Here is a 19,114-nt window from a genome sequence, read left to right on the forward strand (position 1 = left end):
TCAATGACTATTTTCCTTACGTCAGTAGTCACTTGGTCACTTGCCACTTGGACACTGAAAGTTTAGGGAAACTCAATTAGGAGATACCCCATCATTCTGGATTATAATATCTAGAATGTGATAGAACATTTGCTCAGTGATACCCATTCATACCTACTCCTGCTAATTAATAAAATCAAAATCCAGCATGGGGGAACTATTTTTAACATCCTTCTCTATCCTACATCTCTGTGTTTGTTTTTTTAAGGGACAATTTTAGATTTGCTGAAGAGTAGAAACTACAGAGAGTTCCTATCTAACCCCTCTCACACACAGATTTCCTATAATTAACATCTTGGATTAGTTTGGTACACGTGGTAAAATTGATGAGCTAATATTGATACACTATTATTAACTGTACTTCATAGTTTATCTCAGGGCTCACTCTCTGTGTTGTACGTTCCATGGGTTTTGACAAATATATAATGATGCAACAGGTATCCATTATTACAATATCATATAGAATAGTTGCGCTCTCCTCAAAATCTCCTGTGCCCTACCTATTCATTTCTCCCACCCTCCCCTGAACCCCTGGCAACCACTGATCCTTTTAATGCTTCCATGGTTTTGCCTTTGCTAGAATGTTTTATTGTTGGAATACACAGCATGTAGCCTTTTCAGATTGAATTTATTCACATAATAATATGCATTTAAGTTTCCTCCATGTCTTAATGTGGCATGATAGATTATTTCTTTTTATCACTGAATAATATTCCACTGTATGGATGTACCACAATTTGTTTATCTATTCACCTGCTGAAGGACATGTTGGTTGCTTCCAAGTTTTGGCAATTATGAATAAAGCTGCTATAAATATTCGTGTGCACATTTTTCTATGAATGTAAGTTTCCAACTCACTTGGGTAAATGTCAAGGAGCTCTGTGCTTGCTTTTACTACTAAGCATCTCCAACTCAGAGAGATGAATCTTATTTTTTATGCAATACATTTTATCTTGTATGTTCTTAACGGTAATTTCTGGCTTTATCATTACAAGTTGTCTTTTCTCAACTTGTAACCATATTCATGCCTTTCCTCCCTTGAATTGGTATGTTTCATTAACCACTATTCTAAATTTTATCCTTTGTCAAGTTTCCCATTAACTCTACGCCCCATCCAGTGAAATTGCTCTCATTAAATTTAGTGATTGATTACTTCCTAGGTGCCAAAATATTTTCCAGTTCTTATGCTAACTTGGTATTGTTATGTGCTTTGCCACCATCAATTGACCACCCTCCCTTTCAGAAAGTTTTCTTTTTAGCCTCTGTGGTCTTGTCTTCCCTTTATAATATCGCTTTCCTCTTTTTCCACTTGCCACGTAAATATTGATGTTTCTAAAGGTCATCCTCAAATTCCCTTGTTTGTGTTTCAGGCAGTCTCTCTCCCATAACTTTTGCCTAGTATACCAGCAAAAATTCCTAAACTTCTATTTCCAGCACAGATTTCTCCAAAGCCTAAGGCACATTTTTCATCTTCTTATTGAACATTTTCACCAGTGTCTTTCAGATACCTCCAACTCAATCAATATGTATAAAACTAAATTATTGACTGGTAACATTACGGAGTTGTGGGGTGGTGTAGAACTTAATTTTTGTTTATTTATTTTGGTTGTTGTGGTGGTTATACAACTTTATGCATCATAGAATTGTACACCAAAAAGAGTGAATTTTGTGCTAAAAAAAAAAAAAAAAAAAAAAGTAAAAATAAAGGGACCCAAGTAGGCATTCCCACTCCAAAAAATAACCTCAATGGCTAATCCACTTCACTTCTCTTTGCATTTTTCATTCCCTTTAAAGTTGATGTTATATTGTAGGAACTTATTGTTAATTCAATGGATGGATGATTAAGATAAATATATTGACTGAAGGCTTCTGGGTCTATACTTCAAGACAGAGAAATATAATTTCTTAAAACATCAGAGGAAAAAAAACCCATATACTTTAGAGTGATAAATTATGACTTGTTTTTAATACTTATCAATGTTTATGCCATTTATGAATATAATAAAATTAAACAGGCAGTTTTCAATTTGTCAAGGGATTATGTTCTAGAGTTGCTGTAGGTTGATTCTTACACTTTAAAAATATATTTTCTCATTAGGGTAATAACCTATATGATGAATGATCAACACTACTCTATGGCCTCAGGCTGTAATTAGGCTAGTATTCCCAAATTAATTCTCCTCCCAACCTCTATAAGAACACTGACCACTCCTCATAGTCAACATACGATCACTATTTGGGAGAAACATTTTCTAATTCCAAATTCAGTACTCAGGTGAGAATCACAATCAGTGGCCTATGCAATTGTATATTTTTGAAGAGAACAGTTCTATCTAGAGGAAGACATTTTGTCACTTCCTCGTGTGCCATTTGGCTCTGAGAGATGCATCTGTAGCACCTCAAAATAGTGCCCTTTCCTGCTACATGGTTGAAGCCACTGAAGACAATCATGGTCTTTTTTTCCTTCTCAGAAATCCCTGTATTTCTCTAAATTTATTTTGAGACTGCAGCTCCCAGAAGAGATATTACAAAAAGTAGAGAGATTGACAGGCAATGGTCCATTGCATTCCAGACCTACAATGTTCACACACTAAGAATGTTATCCACAGAAAGAGAGGAATAATCTTCAGATTTGTGGATACTGACGATTATATTATTTTTCCAGTTCTATCACATGTTCAGAGTGACAGAAAACAAAGTATAGACAGAAGAGTACATCTCAGTCTAGTCATCTACTGTCTTGCTGGATAAATACTTGCTAGAATACTGGAAATTAGATTAGAAATGAACATTAACTTAGTCTCCATGTAGCTATTAAAGAGAATAATTCTATCAACATAATGCAGTGTGTGCCCGAGAACAGTCTTGTAGGCATTTACATTAAATATTAAATCCTAGAACTTTCCTTCTTTTGTACAATAAGTAAAAAGTACCATTGAAATCATATTGTGGCACAAGGGAAAAGCAACGTTGCCCTATAAAGACTTGGAGGAAGAAAATGTCTGTGAAAAATGTTTCAGAAGAAAATTGTATCAAGCATTGCTTTGCAATCTGTGAAAAACAAATAGAAACTCATAAAAAGAGAACAATTTGAGATGAAATAGGGCTAAGATAAGTTGCCAGAGAATTAAAAATATAAAGTCAGAAGTAAAATCTATATTGAAAGATGTAAAAAACAGAATTAACAGTACAGAAAATCTCATCAATGATATATAGGTTAAATCCAAGAAGTTCTTTTGGAATAGAGAAAATGAAAACAGTTCTGAGGGAGAAGATAATACATAAAGGAATAGAAATGATCCTATTTCACAAATTTCAAGGGGGGGGGCGGAAATGCAGAATAAATGGAAACCTAAAGGAAGAAAATTCTATAGCTTTAGTGGGATATGTAAAAGATTTGAAGTGCTAAGAGATATAGCATGTTTTTGGATGAAAGGACATATGGAAATGTAAACTGAAAGGTGTGATGGGAGAAAATACAGTTGAGTTGCTGGACATGCCCATTTATGCAAATTAAGGAGGCTCACATCCTAATAAATTGATAAAATAGATTTGCAAATAGACATTTGAGGGAAACAACTTTTCTGATTACAAGAATGAAGAAAAGTTATCTAGCCATCCTTTTTAGGACCATAAAAATGGTTTAATATATTTATTGGTTCCAGGTTCCATTAATATGTCAAAAGAGAAAAAATAATGGCTTAATTTTAAAAGATTCTAAAAAGCATCTCATGAAATTCAGTGTCCATATCTAGTTTAAAAACGAGAAAATAAGTCTCAAAAATAGTAATATGAACATATGTGCTTTACAAAACAAAGAATATTTTACATTAAGAGAATATATATTTTTAATGAAGCGCTAGAGATACTGTTAAAGAACAAAACAAAAATGTCCTACTTTGTTCTAGATGTTGTGAACAATGTAATAAGACAAAGTAAAAGAAATATAACTTTTGAAATGGAAAAGACATTACTTGAACATAATGTGATTTTATATATACATGCATACAAGCTGTAAGTTTCTGACTTATTTAGCCAGGGATATAAAAGTTAAGAGAAAGGATATGAATACATTGAGAGCAGGAGTAGATGCAGCATATATTTCCATAGTTTTCTTGTGTTCTTTTTTGCCTATTGAGGGGGACATGTTAGGGTAGAAAGAGAACTCAATTTCTTGCTCTGCCTCTGCTTTCTTACAGTAGGCTTATACTTCTATTTCAGAATAAAGTACACCAACAATCTCTGTGCTTCTACCTAGGAGAGTATTTATAAACATTCACTTGGTTCTTGAAATAAACTTAGCACTAGCAAGACCACATCCTTCTCAGCGTTGGGGGAGAAAGCAGAGTTACTGCCCAGGAATTCCCGAACAGTATCTCCCTCTATCCAGCTCTCTGATGTGCCAGGAAGCCCACTTTCCACAAATATCTAAGAGAATCTTTTGGGAATTTGCAAAAGATCTCAGAAAGATGACCAGATTCACAATGAATATGTAAAATTCAGTATTTTCTTACATGCTGTCAATAATTATTTAAAAGATCTAATAAGGGGCAATTCCATTTATAGTAGCAATTAAAATAAAGTTCCTAGGCCTAGTCTTAGGAAGAAAAGCATGACTTTATAGGTACAAGAATAAACCTTACATTGAAATAGCAAAGGAAACATGAATGAAAGGAGAGACACACCATGTTTCTGGAAAGTAATAAATAGAAGAAGAAATTATTTCTTCGGAAATTAACTTTTTGATTTAACTTTGCAAAACAGTGCTGAAGTTCACTTGGGGGAAATATATGGGAATAAATAAAATTAGACAACAAACAAAATTAGAAGGACTTCCCCCACCAGATATAAAAATTTATCATAAAATGCCAGTAAGTAAAACAGTGTAGTACTGGCATGGCAGTGACAGATCATTAAGAAAAGTACACGGTGCTGGTACAAAATCTTGGCATATATGTGAAATTAAAACATGATAAAAGATGCATGGAAAATCAACAGAATGAGCAGCATATCTTACGATTGAGTATGAGGAAATTATCCCAAGATTAAACTACCTTGGAAAAATCAAGTTATGCATAGACACAAATACTGTTGATTTTCTCCTGTATCCTTTTGCAGTTTTTTAATAGTCATAGAAGAAAATTTTAAATGATATTCCTCGGATATCCCACAGAAGCTCATCCAATATAGCGATTAAAGCACTGAAAAAAAAAAAAAAAAAAAACAAACCCAACTCTGGAGGAGGTCTGAACTCTAATCCTGATTCTTCCTCTATCTAGTTTTGTGACCTTGGGTACGTTATTTCATAATTGTGTCATTTTTAAAATTTTAAAATGAGAGATTTGAATTATTTCCTCCAATTTCCCATCCAAGTCTAAAATTCCGTGTTCTGAACAATAATATTATCAAACCTGACTACCACGCAGAACATCTCCCTAGGGGATAGTTGCGTGAAATCTGGAGTCAGACTGCTTGGGTTCCAGCGCTGCTTTCAACCCTCACTAGCTGTGTGATTTTAGGGAAATTTTTCATCCTCTTTGCATTTATTTCCTTAACTTTTAAAAATAAGCCAAGGGTATTGATAGTACCTCATAGACTTGTATTGAGAAGTAAAGCAATGCATGTAAGTGCATAAAACAGTGCCTGTCATTTATTTGCCCAATAAAATCTTTTTTTTCCAATCTGAGATGCGAGGAACATAATTCCTCCACCACCCATCCATTCACTCAAACACAAGGAAATTGAGGCCTTCCTGACTCTTTTCAAGGAGATACTGATGTCCATTGGTAGAACACAGATTTTGTGGTGAGGCAAAAACTCTCGAGATGACTCTGATCCTTTCTTTTTACTCCCAATTCTGAAGAAATGCCATCAGGTTCTTTAAAATAAAACAGCAGTTCCCAAACTCTACAGCAAGTGAGTAATGTTAGGCATTAGTATACTCGAAGACTAATAAATTCAGTGGGGTAAAAATTTCTATTTCAATTTGATAGCTCAACTTGGGAGCACAGGGGATGAATTTGATGTTTCTTTCCTCAACATGTCTGTTAATATACCTAGAACATTTTTCCTTTAATAGAGTTTGGGAAGTACTAGATAGAGTTTAGATGCATTTTAACACTCACAAATTAAATTATGTACCAACACTATATTATATCCACAGTTTGATGAAAGTCTAGACAAAACTGAATGCTATTAAAGTATTATTTCATTTTCCAATTATCTTCTGATTTTTTAAAAAAATTCATAAATGGTTGTGATCAGTTCTTTTGTAATTTATAATTGATCATAGGCCCTCTAAAGTCTACATGCCCTTGTGTAAATTATCTGCTATAGTCGTTTAATTTTATCACTGCTTTATTTTGACCACTTTAGTATCATAATAACATGTTTTCCTTTTTAAAAATTTTTTAATGTTTATTTATTTTTGAGAGAGAGAGAAAGACAGAGCGCAAGTGGGAAAGGGCAGAGGGAGAGGGAGACAGGAATCTGAAGCAGGCTCCAGGCTCTGAGCTGTCGGCACAGAGCCCAATGAGGGGCTCAAACTCAAGAACCGTGAGATCATGACCTGAGCCAAAGTCGGATGCTTGACCGACTGAGCCACCCATACGCCCATAACATGTTTTTTTTAAAAAAGAATGCATACTAAAAATTTTTCCTGAAGTCCAGAAAAAGGGTTATACAGCCATTTTAGTAGCTAAAATACAAGCTAAAAAGTTTCTCCATGTTAAATCTTATTTTCATTTCATTTCAACAGAAAGCACGTCAAAATTCAGTCATGAATGTTAATATAGGTCTTATTTTGCTTAAGTTTATAATCAGACATCTTCCACTTTTCCTAAAATACCCTAATATTCTTTATAGGTGCCCATGGCAAATGTTCTGTGATGACCATTTGGGTCATGGAAGGGGTTATCTTTGATAGAGAATATTTCTACAGCCATAGTAAACCTGGACCCTAAAGTATTGGGAAATACAGGAACCTTCTCTTGTAGCCTGGCCCATCACAATAGATGATTCCATGGAGCACATTGGGTTAGTGGGAAGGTAGGCTTATATATTTGGTAGGAGAAAGAAAAGAGAGAACTTTTCTAAATTGATGTGGAAAATCCTAAATCTGGGACAGAGAAAGGGAAATCGAGTTTTTATAGCCATTGGAGTTCTGGGTAGGGTAATAATTTCCTGAACAATTTCATATGTAACATGTTTTAGAAAGAAGGAAAGTCAGGAGTTGCAGGTACATATTGAACAATCTACCTGTAGAAGTTTTCTCTTTTGCTCTCTCACTCTAATTATTAAGTTGATAATTAAACTTAGGTGCACAGGGGATGATTTGGGGCTTTTTTCACAACATATCTCTTAATATTTTCTGAACAGTTTTCTCTTAATAAGTTTGGAAAGTGAAGATTATTTTAAATAACAACTTGAAATTTTGGATTAGAAGCCAGTAAATCTGGAAAATGGAGGTTTGCTCAGTGACTAGAAAAGTCACCGAGGCAGCTATAAAATTAGGATGACTAAGTGATTTCTCCTATTTATAGTATTAATTTCTTAGAGAAAGGAAACTATTTTATTCAGGGAATTGTTTTATCTGTTATGTTCTAATATGTATTTAAAATTAATTTCAGATTCTTTTAGTGACCACTATACTCACTTTGAAAGAGTTGTGAAGGCTCTTCTGATCAATGCTTTAGATGAATCTTTTCTGGGAACATTGTATGGTAAGTTAATATGAGTGGAACAATTAGTATCTTTTTTTCTTTTTCCAATTTCTAAAACCCTACCAATATAATTAATATAATATAATATAATATAATATAATATAATATAATATAACATATATATATACATTTAAGCAAAACCAAGAGACCCTATTCTAAAGGCCCTCCAATTATTCCCTAGGATCAACTTAACTACACCAGAAGCCCATTCACTTCAAAAACTTGCTACTGTCTATTTGTGATATGTGGAAAGTGGAAAAGAAATATGTGATGTTCCTCTGACTTTAGAGAGTTCACAGTGACTGTGAGGATATAAGGCATAGACTCAAAACAGTAGAGTAGTTCAATACCCATGTGTTGTCTCAGCCTCTCTAAACTTGAATTTCTCCAGAAGTTATATACTGTTTTATGCTTTGTGCCTTTGCTCATACTGTTCTCTCTTAAAATATAATCCCTTTCCACCCTAGATTTTCCAGGTGAGTGTAAAATCATTTTCACTCCCTCATTTGTGCTACCCTGGTGGTACTGATGTGTGTATACTTACTGTATTGAAAATGTATTTTTGCCTTTCTCCCTTCTAAGAGTACAAGAAGAACCATGCCTTAGATATACACTTATCTCTTGCATCTAGCACATAATCTGGCAGTTAATAAAGACTATAATATGTTGTTTTGAATATCTACCTAATTGCCAAAGTGAGATTTCATTCACAGTTTATTGAACAAATACTTATAGAGTGCCTAAGGGGCAGGCATTTATTTGAGGGCTGGGGATATGGCAATGACTATGACATATAAGATTCCTGCCCTCATGTTGCTCTAATGAGACAGACAGACAATGAATGAGTAAACAAATATATAACATAATTTCAACTAGTGATTAGTTCTTGAGAAAAAATTAAGTAAGTTAAGGAGATCAAGTGATAAAGGAAAGGAAAGTATCTATTAGATTGGTCGAAGAAGGTCTCTCAAGAGGTGACTTTTTTTTTTTTTTTTTTTTGAGAGAGAGAGAGAGAGGGTGCACGTGAGCCAGGGGCAGAGAGAGAGAATCCCAGGAAGGGCAGAGGGAGAGAGAGAGACTGGGCAGGGGGTGGGGGGGAGAGAGAGAGAAGTGGGGCTCACTCAAAGCAGGGCTCAAGCTCACCTGATGTGTTCCTCAACCTCACAAACCATTGAGATCATGACCTGAGCAGAAGTCAGATGCTTAACAACTGAGCCACCCAGGCACCCCAAGAGGTGACTTTTAAGCAGAAACCTGAATGAAGTCAAGGGGAAATAATGCATAGATCTAGCTGAGAGAACACCCAGTGCCAAGATCCTTAGGTAAAGTGAGTTTGATGTGATAGATGAATGGATAAAGAAGTGATATATATAGCCAATGGAATATTACATAGCCATAAAAAAGAATGAGATCTTGCCATTTGCAACAACATGGTTGGATCTAGAGGATATAATGATAAGTGAAATAAGTCAGCTAGAGAAAGACAAAGACCATATGCTCTCACTTATATGTAGGATTTAAGAAACAAAACAAATGAACAAAGAAAAAAGGGACAAACAAAAAACTCTCTTAACTATAGAGAACAAACTGGTGGTTATCAGAGCGGAGGTGGGTGGGGGGTGGATAAAATAGGCAATGAGGATTAAGAGTACATTTATCATGGTGAGCACTGAGTAACGTATGGCATTGTTGAATCACTATGATGTACATCTGAAACTAATAAAACATTGTATGTTAATTTTCCTGGGATTAAGATAAAAAAAAGAGTAAGTCTGATGTAGTTAAGGAATAATTAGAAGGCCTCTGTGGTTCTTTCCTTTCCCTAACATTCTGATGGAATTGTGGTTTTTTTCTTCATTAATCTTTTTTAAATTTAAAATACCTTCTAAAACTGTGGGAAGAAATCCTTAAGTATTCAGTTATTTAAATATTTCCTAATAACGTTTCTCGACCTTGGTACTATTGGTAGTTGAAGCTGGATAATTCATTGGTGTGGGGGGGCTTAAAAATTAGATAGATAGATAGATAGATAGATAGATAGATAGATGATAGATATTTCCTAAGGGCTAAGTGATTATTTTTTGTTGTTGTTATTGTTGTTCCCCTGAACAGATGGCACCAGACAAAAATCATATGCACAAGATATGTTGACATCTCTTCATTATTTGGATAACCGCTTTGTTCAGCCTCGTCTAGAGAGTTTAGCTTCTAGAAGCCGTTGGAAAGAGCTATATAAGGTATATAGTTTTTTATTTGTTTTTGAATTTCTGGTTGGGGGTATGGGAGTGGGAGGCCTATCGGGATTTAAATATCCAGTCAGAATGAATAATCTTCTAAATTACTGGCATTTTTTTTTTTGTTGAATAATCAGCTTATCACCTCTTCTAAAAGCTACTATTGTTTTAATTATTGTAACACTTATTATATGTATCCAGTAATTAAGTAGTCCTAAATGATGAATAACTTTAGAACATCTCAGGTCTTAGCCCATGTAAAGGCTACTATTGTTTTAATTATTGTAACACTTATTATATGTATCCAGTAATTAAGTAGTTCTAAATGATGAATAATTTTAGAACTTCTCAGGTCTTAGCCCATCTATTGAAATGAGGAGGTTATCTCATAGGATGTTAATTCTCTCTTCAGAAAAGAGAGTTCCATTGTTAAGAGAAAGAGTTAAACTTAACTGGAGGACTTTTCAAGGAGAATTAATGTGTAAATTTATACTATAAATCTTCAAGAGGGTGATGTAGAATGTAATACTTTCCAAATTTGTGTTTTACTATGAGGCTCCTTTTCATGAGCTACCTTTTATCACCTCCTTCTATCACCTGCTAGAAGAATTGATTTCCTTAACATAATTTGGGAAACAATGGCCTAGGTTGCCTTTGAAATCCTTCTCCACTTTAAGATTTTGTAATTCTACCAATTTAGGGGGAGCATCCTTTTAATGTATAAGATTTATTGCATTTCATGTTATCCCATAGATTTCTATTTTATGATCTCTAATAGTAGAGGCTATCTTACATGATTTTTACGTTTTTTTTTTTTTTAATCTCCCTACTTCTAACATTCTATCTCCCAATTATTAGGAAAATAGCAAGATAACAGAGATCCAAGTTCCTAACAGTCCTTTTAGAACTTAAATCATTAGCTACTCTACCTCATTTATGTCAGGAGATTTGACTTCATCCAAGGCCTGTTCAATCTTGAATTACCTGATAAATTAGCCACAGATGGTTTATTAAGGGACAGTTATGGGATTACAGAAAGAGAAGACTTCAGTTTGGAGAATGACTGAGTTTAGGGACACCATATATATATTTTTTCCTTTGGGTGAGTTTTTAATCTCTCTAAACTCTAGTCTTTTCCTCAGATACAGAAAACATTTACCTACTTTAAAAAGTAAAAGGAATATTTACTTACTTGGAAGGTAAAATACATAGCGTAGTTCTTAGAACATGGTATAAATATTGTTTTCTTTAATAGAAAAATAGCGTATATTTATTGCTCATTTAACTTGGCCAAGTAATTTGCATGCAGTGTAAAGTATCTTATTTGATCTTCAGAGCAACCCCATGAGGAAGGCACTATTATTTCCTCCATTTTATTATTTTTTTTTTTTAATTTTTTTTTTTAACTTTTTTTTTATTTATTTTTGAGACAGAGAGAGACAGAGCATGAATGGGGGAGGGGCAGAGAGAGAGGGAGACACAGAATTGGAAGCAGGCTCCAGGCTCTGAGCCATCAGCCCAGAGCCTGACGCGGGGCTCGAACTCACGGACCGCGAGATCGTGACCTGAGCTGAAGTCGGCCGCTTAACCGACTGAGCCACCCAGGCGCCCCTATTTCCTCCATTTTAAAGAAGAGAAAACCGTGACTCAGAAAAATTGAGTAACACAAGGCTATAGAGCTAGTTATTAGCTAGGCCAGTGTTCAAACCTAGAAATCATAGCTTTCTAATATTTCTCTGACTTGAAAGCCCATACCACTATGCTATATTATGCTTTACTATACTGTGGTATGTTATGCTGAATTTGGATAACCCAATGTTGAAATAATAACTCTAAGATATAAGAAAATATTAACTTACAAATGTAGAGACATAGATGATTCAGTATGGTCTTGGTCAAAATTAGCTAAGTTATGCTGCAAAAAATAAATAATGGGACATACCAGCAATGAAAATCTTAATAGCTTACCCCAGCAAAGTTTATTTTTCAGTTATATGTCCCGTGTAAACCAGCAGGAGTGTTCCTACATATTGTAGTCACTCACAGAGCCAAGCTGCTGGAGCTTTCATCTCAAATGTGCTTCCATAAGGACCAGAGAAGCAAGAAGGGGAGGTGGTTAGCCACCTATTCCCTCAGAATGTCAGCCTGTAAGTGACACATGTCACACAAAGGGCCATGAAATATGAGAAATATTAAAAGTAAAGAAAATGCAATGTTGTTGTGAATCATACAGTGTTAGAAAGGAAACTATTACTATACTGGATATTTACTCTCAAGCTGGTAGAGAATATGAATATAGGTTAGTAACCCTGCTAATACGTTCACTGTATGTAGTTCAAACATTATGGTAAAACCTAATCTACACTACTAATTATAACAGCAGTATCTAGCACAGGCATAGAGTGTGGGCAAAAATATGCAACCACAAGTTTACAAATGCCAAATATTTCCTCAGTTTGTTAACTCATTGCTAATTCAGCTATTAGGCTGTCTATATCAATACTGGCCACCTAGCAGTTTTATGACCAACTTGTTTATTTTCATAGTACTTTATTTAGTAGGTAGCCATTCGGAGGATTAAATTATTTCCGGGGGTACCTGGGTGGCTCAGTTGGTTAAGCGTCCGACTTCAGCTCAGGTCATGATCTCACAGTTCGTGGGTTCGAGCCCCTTGTTGGACTCTTCTGCTGACAGCTCAGAGCCTGGAGCCCGCTTCATATTCTGTGTCTCCCTCACACTCTGCCCCTCCCCTGCTCATGCTCTGTCTGTCTGTCTCTCTCTCTCTCTCTCTCAAAAATAAATAAACATTAAAAAAAGAAGAAATTAAATTATTTCTGGAATATTTTGTGGGAAACATGCTATAATTTACACAATGGAGACTGTGATCTGGTTTTTCTCAATTTTCAACTAACCTAAATGAATTCATCTTTTTATTGTAGTATCCTGAATTTTTGCTGCTCAGTCTTTTCTATTTTTAACTATAATACCTCATACCTAACTAGAGATGAGAGGAGAAAAGTAAATTAGTATCTGCGAAGAATACTACTTAATAGAAACACACAAATGGGGAGGATATGAAACTAATTTTTTTTCCTAGTCTGGTTTCTTTTCATTTAATAGCCTAAATTATAAGTTATTTTTTATTTAAAAATATCTTGTCAAATATCTACCCCATATTCTGCATAAAAATAAGAAATATCAGTGTGTTTTGCTCTTACATCCTAACCACTTACTGTGATTCCTAATATTGGTTTTAATTTGGTTAGGTTCTTTTTATGTTTTATTTTGTTGTTTTTTCCAGTCTTGTAAAGCTTCATTACATTTTTTCATTGTTTTCAGGAGCGGGTAGAAAATTATTCTAATGTAAGTATCCATTTGAAGAATCCTGAAAATTGTTGCTGTCAGGCTTGTGGACTGCATCGCCACTGCAGGTACTCGGTGCATTTATCAGGAAAGTTGTATAACACCAGGACTATGGAAACAGACGATTTCATGTCACATGATAAACAGGTATTTTTCCTTCTCATTTTGGTTTTCAGTATTTAGAAATTTTCAATACGTAAGCTTACACAAATAACCCTGTTATTTTTACAAATGGAGAAAGCACTAGGACAGAGGGAAAGAGTATAAGGAAAGAAGGTATAATTTTGAATGTGAAAAATGTCTTATATGACAAGTTTATAAATGCAAAAATATTAATGATGAGAGCTTCCTCTGGTGAGTCTGTATATCTATGAAGGGTGTGTGTGTTTGGGGGGCCCTTAGAGTTGCCTCTAAGTACTGCCAGTCAGTTATTATGATAGAAATATACTGTTAATCTAAATTCTTCTGCTACATTAGGTAGTATTATTCCTCAGTACTATTGGCGATAATTGAGCAGATCCCTCTAAATAATCCAGGTTGCAAGAATCACTTAGAAAGTTTGTATGGGGATAATGAATTCAGATTTAGTCTTTAACGTATCATTTGGCAGGTTACTATAAAAACATTTCTTTTCTCAACACAGTCAATATGCAAATCTCATTGTTTAAAAACTGATCTGTGGCTTTTTATGAGGTAAGACATGTAGAATCCTAATGAAAGTGATTTGATACTCTAAGGATCATGTTCTGTTGTATAGATCAAAACTAGTGCTGTACTTTCACTGTCTTTCCTGTCTACAGCTAATTCTAGGAAGGAAAGGGAGTTAGAAAACCATTTCTGGAGTTCTGATATTCCTGTGAAAGAGTAAAGATTCTGTATAAAATAGTTATTCAAATATCTAAAAAGTAAGAGAGATCTCATAAAATAAAAACAAAGAAAATTAATACACCAGTCACACAATGGAAGAAACATCAAAGTTAACAATTAGAACATGATTATTCTCCATCTAAAGGCATACAGTAAAACCTATCTTAAGATGCCAGTTGATAGCTCTCAAAGTAGCAAAGTATTTTTAAATCAGATGATAAAATACAGTTCTGTCATGGTTGCATTGAAACTGGCAGTTTCATGGACAATAAGATTCCTACAAAGAGCAAGGATGTGATCTATCTTTTTAGAACACTGGATAGCTACCTATAGCCAGAGTTATAACACTATACATATTCAGTGCCCACATGTTTATGCTAAGCAGAGTCATCCAGTATAAAAGCAGAGGACACAATCATGAAGTTCACTGAAGCATTAGTTATAATACAAAACAAATTTGGATATAATTCAAATCAAATATTAGAGTAGTAATTTAATAAGTTATGTATATCATACCATTTTGTGACAGAATATGATACAAGCACTAAAATAGTATTTATGAAGGTTGTGAGATCGTGCTAGGTGAAAGTGAAATAGTGAGCAGTGTACATTACTGTCCTTGAAGCTATGTAAAAATATGTATACACTTGTCTGTTTAGCTGTATGCAAACATTAAACTAGTTATTGTGTAATTTAAGATAATGTAATTAAAATTCTTTTTTTAATGTTTATTTTTGAGAAAGAGAGAGAGACAGAACACGAGTGGGGGAGGGGCAGAGAGAAAGGGAGACACAGAATCCCAAGCAGGCTCCAGGTTGAATTCACAGACCGTGAGATCATGACCTGAGCCAAAGTTGGACGCTTAACCGACCGAATCACTCAGACACCCCCATAATTAAAATTCTTTAATACTAAAATTTTCAGTAATTTTTTTCTTTAAATGGAAGAAGCACCTATTAAAATCTATTTTATATTCTACTGAACTATAGCAGCAATGCATGTATATGGAAAGGAAAGGGAAAGGAAAGGGATAGGAAGGAAGAAAATAATAAACTTGTTTTTCATCTAAGGCATTAAAGAGACTATGCCATCCCCAGACCCACCCTTAAATTATTTTGAAAACCAATTCTCCATGTTGTGTTTTTGCCCATAGTTATATAAAATTGAGACTGCTTGGGGTTAACTAGGGTCCTCTTTTAAGGTGCCAATAATGAAGGATGCATTTAATGAGTATGTTTAATAATAAAATTTTTCTCCTTACTTACCTAAGATTAGCTTCTTTGAAAGACAGGATGCTTTGATGGAAAGTGGAATCGGTGGGAAAGAGTAATTTTAGTTACAGTAGTCTTGGATAGGGTACTGAGACAAAAGGCCTTGGCCCACCAAATTGTGGTGAAGTCTGGGGATATAGATGAAAAGGAAGTCACGTGAAGAAAAAGGGCAAAATCTGAGAGGCAGTTGGGAGGACCGACTGTAATCTTGAATTCATTTGAGTTTGCCCAGAATCTGTCCAGACTCCTAAAGACACTCAAGATCCAAAGGGAGAGGCAGGAATTTTGAAATAAGTGTCAGTGTGTAACATGTCCATGAAAAAAACGGACCAAAAGGAAATAGAATCCTTTGGCTCAGTCTATTGCACTAATTGTTTCTAGAGACCTAGAAACAAAAGAGAAACTTCCTCCCGTTCTTCCTCTTTTCTTGAGGATCTTTTTTCTTTCTTCTTCATACTTTCACTTCCATAAGGACCTGGCTCCTCTGTATATTAAGGAGGGCCGAGAGAAATACCTCAAAAAGCTCCCTATAATTAGCTGGATATTACAAATGTGCATAATGCATGTTTTATTGTATCCTTGCCTTAGTTTGTTAACCAGTGTGTTTACACTTCTACATGCTGTATCTAATAAATTACAAATCAGATTCTTTCTACTGCCTTACAATTCACCATCTGCTGTTTTAGGAAAATTTGGTGACAGGTTTTTGCTCTGTTTCAAATTGTATCTTTGGATACATAGGATCCCTTAATTCACATTGATAACTGAGGTGAATCAGTTATTTTCAGATACATCAGTTTATAGAACCATGCTAACTAACCCTGAACAGTGGATTAGTAACCATTTACATGTCATTTTGCTTGTCTTCGTTGAGAACAATCATCACAGAACTTATTTCTCTATCTCTGGCCATTTTTTTTAGTATTGTCTATCTTGTTAGAATAGTGTCCTTAATATCCAGAAATGCAATTAGATAGTTAAAAGTAATCTCTAAATATGTTTCTCAACATTTAAGGTCACTGTTCTTACGGCAGAGTTTTATCTTAGTACTTTATATAAATGGACTCCAACAGTGTAAACTGTGTACAATGTACACAGAAATTCATAAGGTATAATAGGCTGTGACAATACACTAAAAACAGGTGGGGCGAAGGGAGAGGTCTACTTGCATTCTTACAGCTATTACATACATTTACTCTTTCCTGTGAACTCCTACTAACAATGGTTTAGGCTCTTCCACAGAAAATGTGATCACATTTTATGATCACATAGTGTGAGAATATTCTAAAGGTAATTTTGGGTTTATTGATCTACGTAAGTGTAAGTAGCTGCCAAGAAGGTAGGAATTTGAAATGGAAAGAAGTAAACTATAATGTTAAATATTTTCAGTGGATATTTTTGTTTCATACAGGTAAAAGATTTTTAAATAAGGGTGTTTAAATACCTCCTCCTTCCCTCTTGCCCTAACTTAAAATTTTTATGCAGATAAATTCCTCAGTTTTATGGAAATATAAAATACAGTATGGTGGAAAGTTTTTTAAAAATTATACTATTTTTCTACTGTATTTTATCCAGAATGGCCATAGGAGACTTCACCCACATAATCTACTTTGATAACAGAAATGGAGAAACATAGGGCACCTGTAGTGGCCACTGAAACTATTGTGGTATCTTTTTTACTCAAAGTATAAAAGGACATATTGGCCAGGGAATTGTGATAGTCGATATGATTCGTTTGATGATAATGTTGAGATGAGAAGGTTACTGAGAGTAGGCAAGCAATGAACAAACCATATGTGATTGTTTATTTTTTTTTAAGTTACTTATTTATTTTGAGAGCGAGAGAAAGACCATGAGCAGTGGAGAGGCAGAAAGAGAGAGGGGAGAGAGAGGATCCCAAGCAGGCTCCGTGCCACCAGCACAGGGCTCAAACTCACAAACCGTGAGATCATGATGAACTGGAATCAAGAGTCAGATGCTTAACTGCCTGAGCCACCCAGGTGCCCTTGTGATTATTTCTAATAATCCAAAAAACAGAAAGGTTTTCAAGGAACTTGAACAGAAATCTTAACATGGTTTTCTTGAATTTTTGAGGATTTTAAGGAAGACTGTAAGATGTCCCAAATACCATTTTCACAAGATGTGCATCAAACCCGTTGCTGATCATATTTAACTTTCATTCAGTTTTAACAAACTATTCTTTATTTTATTACTATTTTTTGCCAATATACTCAGGTTATTTATTTAACTAATCACCTGTATGATCCCTTGCAGGGTGGCTTCAGGAAAACACTACAATTCTTTGTTAGATGGAATACAAGTTACATAGATCAATATTGTAACTATGCCACTTGTACTAAACTCATGAAAACACAACCCATTAGTGAATTTAGGCACAGAGACAAAGACATAACTTAACAGGGAATTCGTCTCTGTCCTCTGGTTGCTTCATGAGAATGAGATTGATCATGTAATAATGTTTTTAGTTATAATGTTATTTTGTAGTTTTCCTATTTTAGTTTTCAGTGTGTATAACGGTACATATTCCAAACGTTCTGAACGGGAAATGCTCTGGTTGGTTGATTCACAAGAAGAGTATTCTTAATCACAGAATCCTGGAAGTCCATATACACATAGAAGTTAAAATTCTTATATTTTGCTAACAGTAAAACATTAATGTGTTACAATCACATCAGAGCCACTAATTAAGGAACGAAATAGGACTAAACACAAAGTTTTTACTTTACAAAATGCTTCGGAGCAAATTATTTAGTGAAAAACTGCCAATTGGTTTGAGAGTTTGTTTCAGTTTTGCATGTTGCTTTTAAGCTAGAACATTAGTCTAATCCAGGTATTTCTAATTCAGTAACCGTGTCCGTGGGGTCTATTTTCTTGCTTTGGGTGTGCCTGTGCTTCTGCCTTAACAAGCCATTTTTCTCCTCAAACTTGTCTAGCTCTGGTTTTTAAAGACTTAGTTCAAGCATCACCTACTCCAGGACCCCTCTCCTCTCTGGATTGGGTTAATTGTCCCTCCTTTGTACCTCGGTAGCGTCTCTTGCACAGCATTTGACACATTGTTTTGTAATCAAATGCATGTCCGGTGCTTAGCCCAATACTTGAAGAAACATAGCACATGTTCAGTTTTTCTTAACTAAGTTGTATAAGAGAAGGTGAGTGAATCATTGTACAAACATTTTGAAAATTAATAATGCATTTATTAAATTTTGCTGTTAAAGAAAAATCTCAAAACTAGAAAGGCTGTGTAATCATTACTATATGTCTGACTTCATATGTCAGGTAATAATGTTTATTCCTTGATTTAGGTGTTTACTGTTGGCAGAATTTGTGCTGATCGTACCAGAATTTATCACAAACTGAAACATTTTAAGTTCAAGCTGTACCAGGAATGCTGCTCCATTGCAAAGACAGAAGAAGTTGAGGATGAACAGGTTAAAGAAACAGTGGAAAGAATTTTCAATCAGTCAAAAGAAAGTGGCTGGATTAAGGAGGTAAGGTGAATATAGAAGAATCATTTCATTCATAGATTCTGGAGCCTAATTATGATCAGCAAAATGATGCAAATGATTAGAAGACAGTGAAATTTAAAAGAGAATCTCTC

The 19,114-nt window shown here is 34.7% G+C and overlaps 1 protein-coding gene across 4 annotated transcripts in view; it reads left to right on the forward strand.

The window, feature by feature from the left end:
- The window catches only part of CCDC82 (coiled-coil domain containing 82), a 33,496-nt gene that overhangs the window by 8,881 nt on the left and 5,501 nt on the right, over positions 1-19,114 (forward strand). For all 4 annotated transcript variants that reach the window (XM_042907254.1, XM_042907253.1, XM_042907255.1 and 1 more), the window contains exons 4-7: positions 7,668-7,760; positions 9,873-9,997; positions 13,334-13,504; positions 18,819-19,004. In XM_042907254.1, coding sequence (XP_042763188.1) covers positions 7,668-7,760; positions 9,873-9,997; positions 13,334-13,504; positions 18,819-19,004 — 575 coding nt within the window. The remainder of the gene's footprint in view (positions 1-7,667; positions 7,761-9,872; positions 9,998-13,333; positions 13,505-18,818; positions 19,005-19,114) is intronic.

This window comes from Panthera leo, chromosome D1 (assembly GCF_018350215.1).
Source record: "Panthera leo isolate Ple1 chromosome D1, P.leo_Ple1_pat1.1, whole genome shotgun sequence".
Taxonomy (NCBI): Eukaryota; Metazoa; Chordata; class Mammalia; order Carnivora; family Felidae; genus Panthera; species Panthera leo.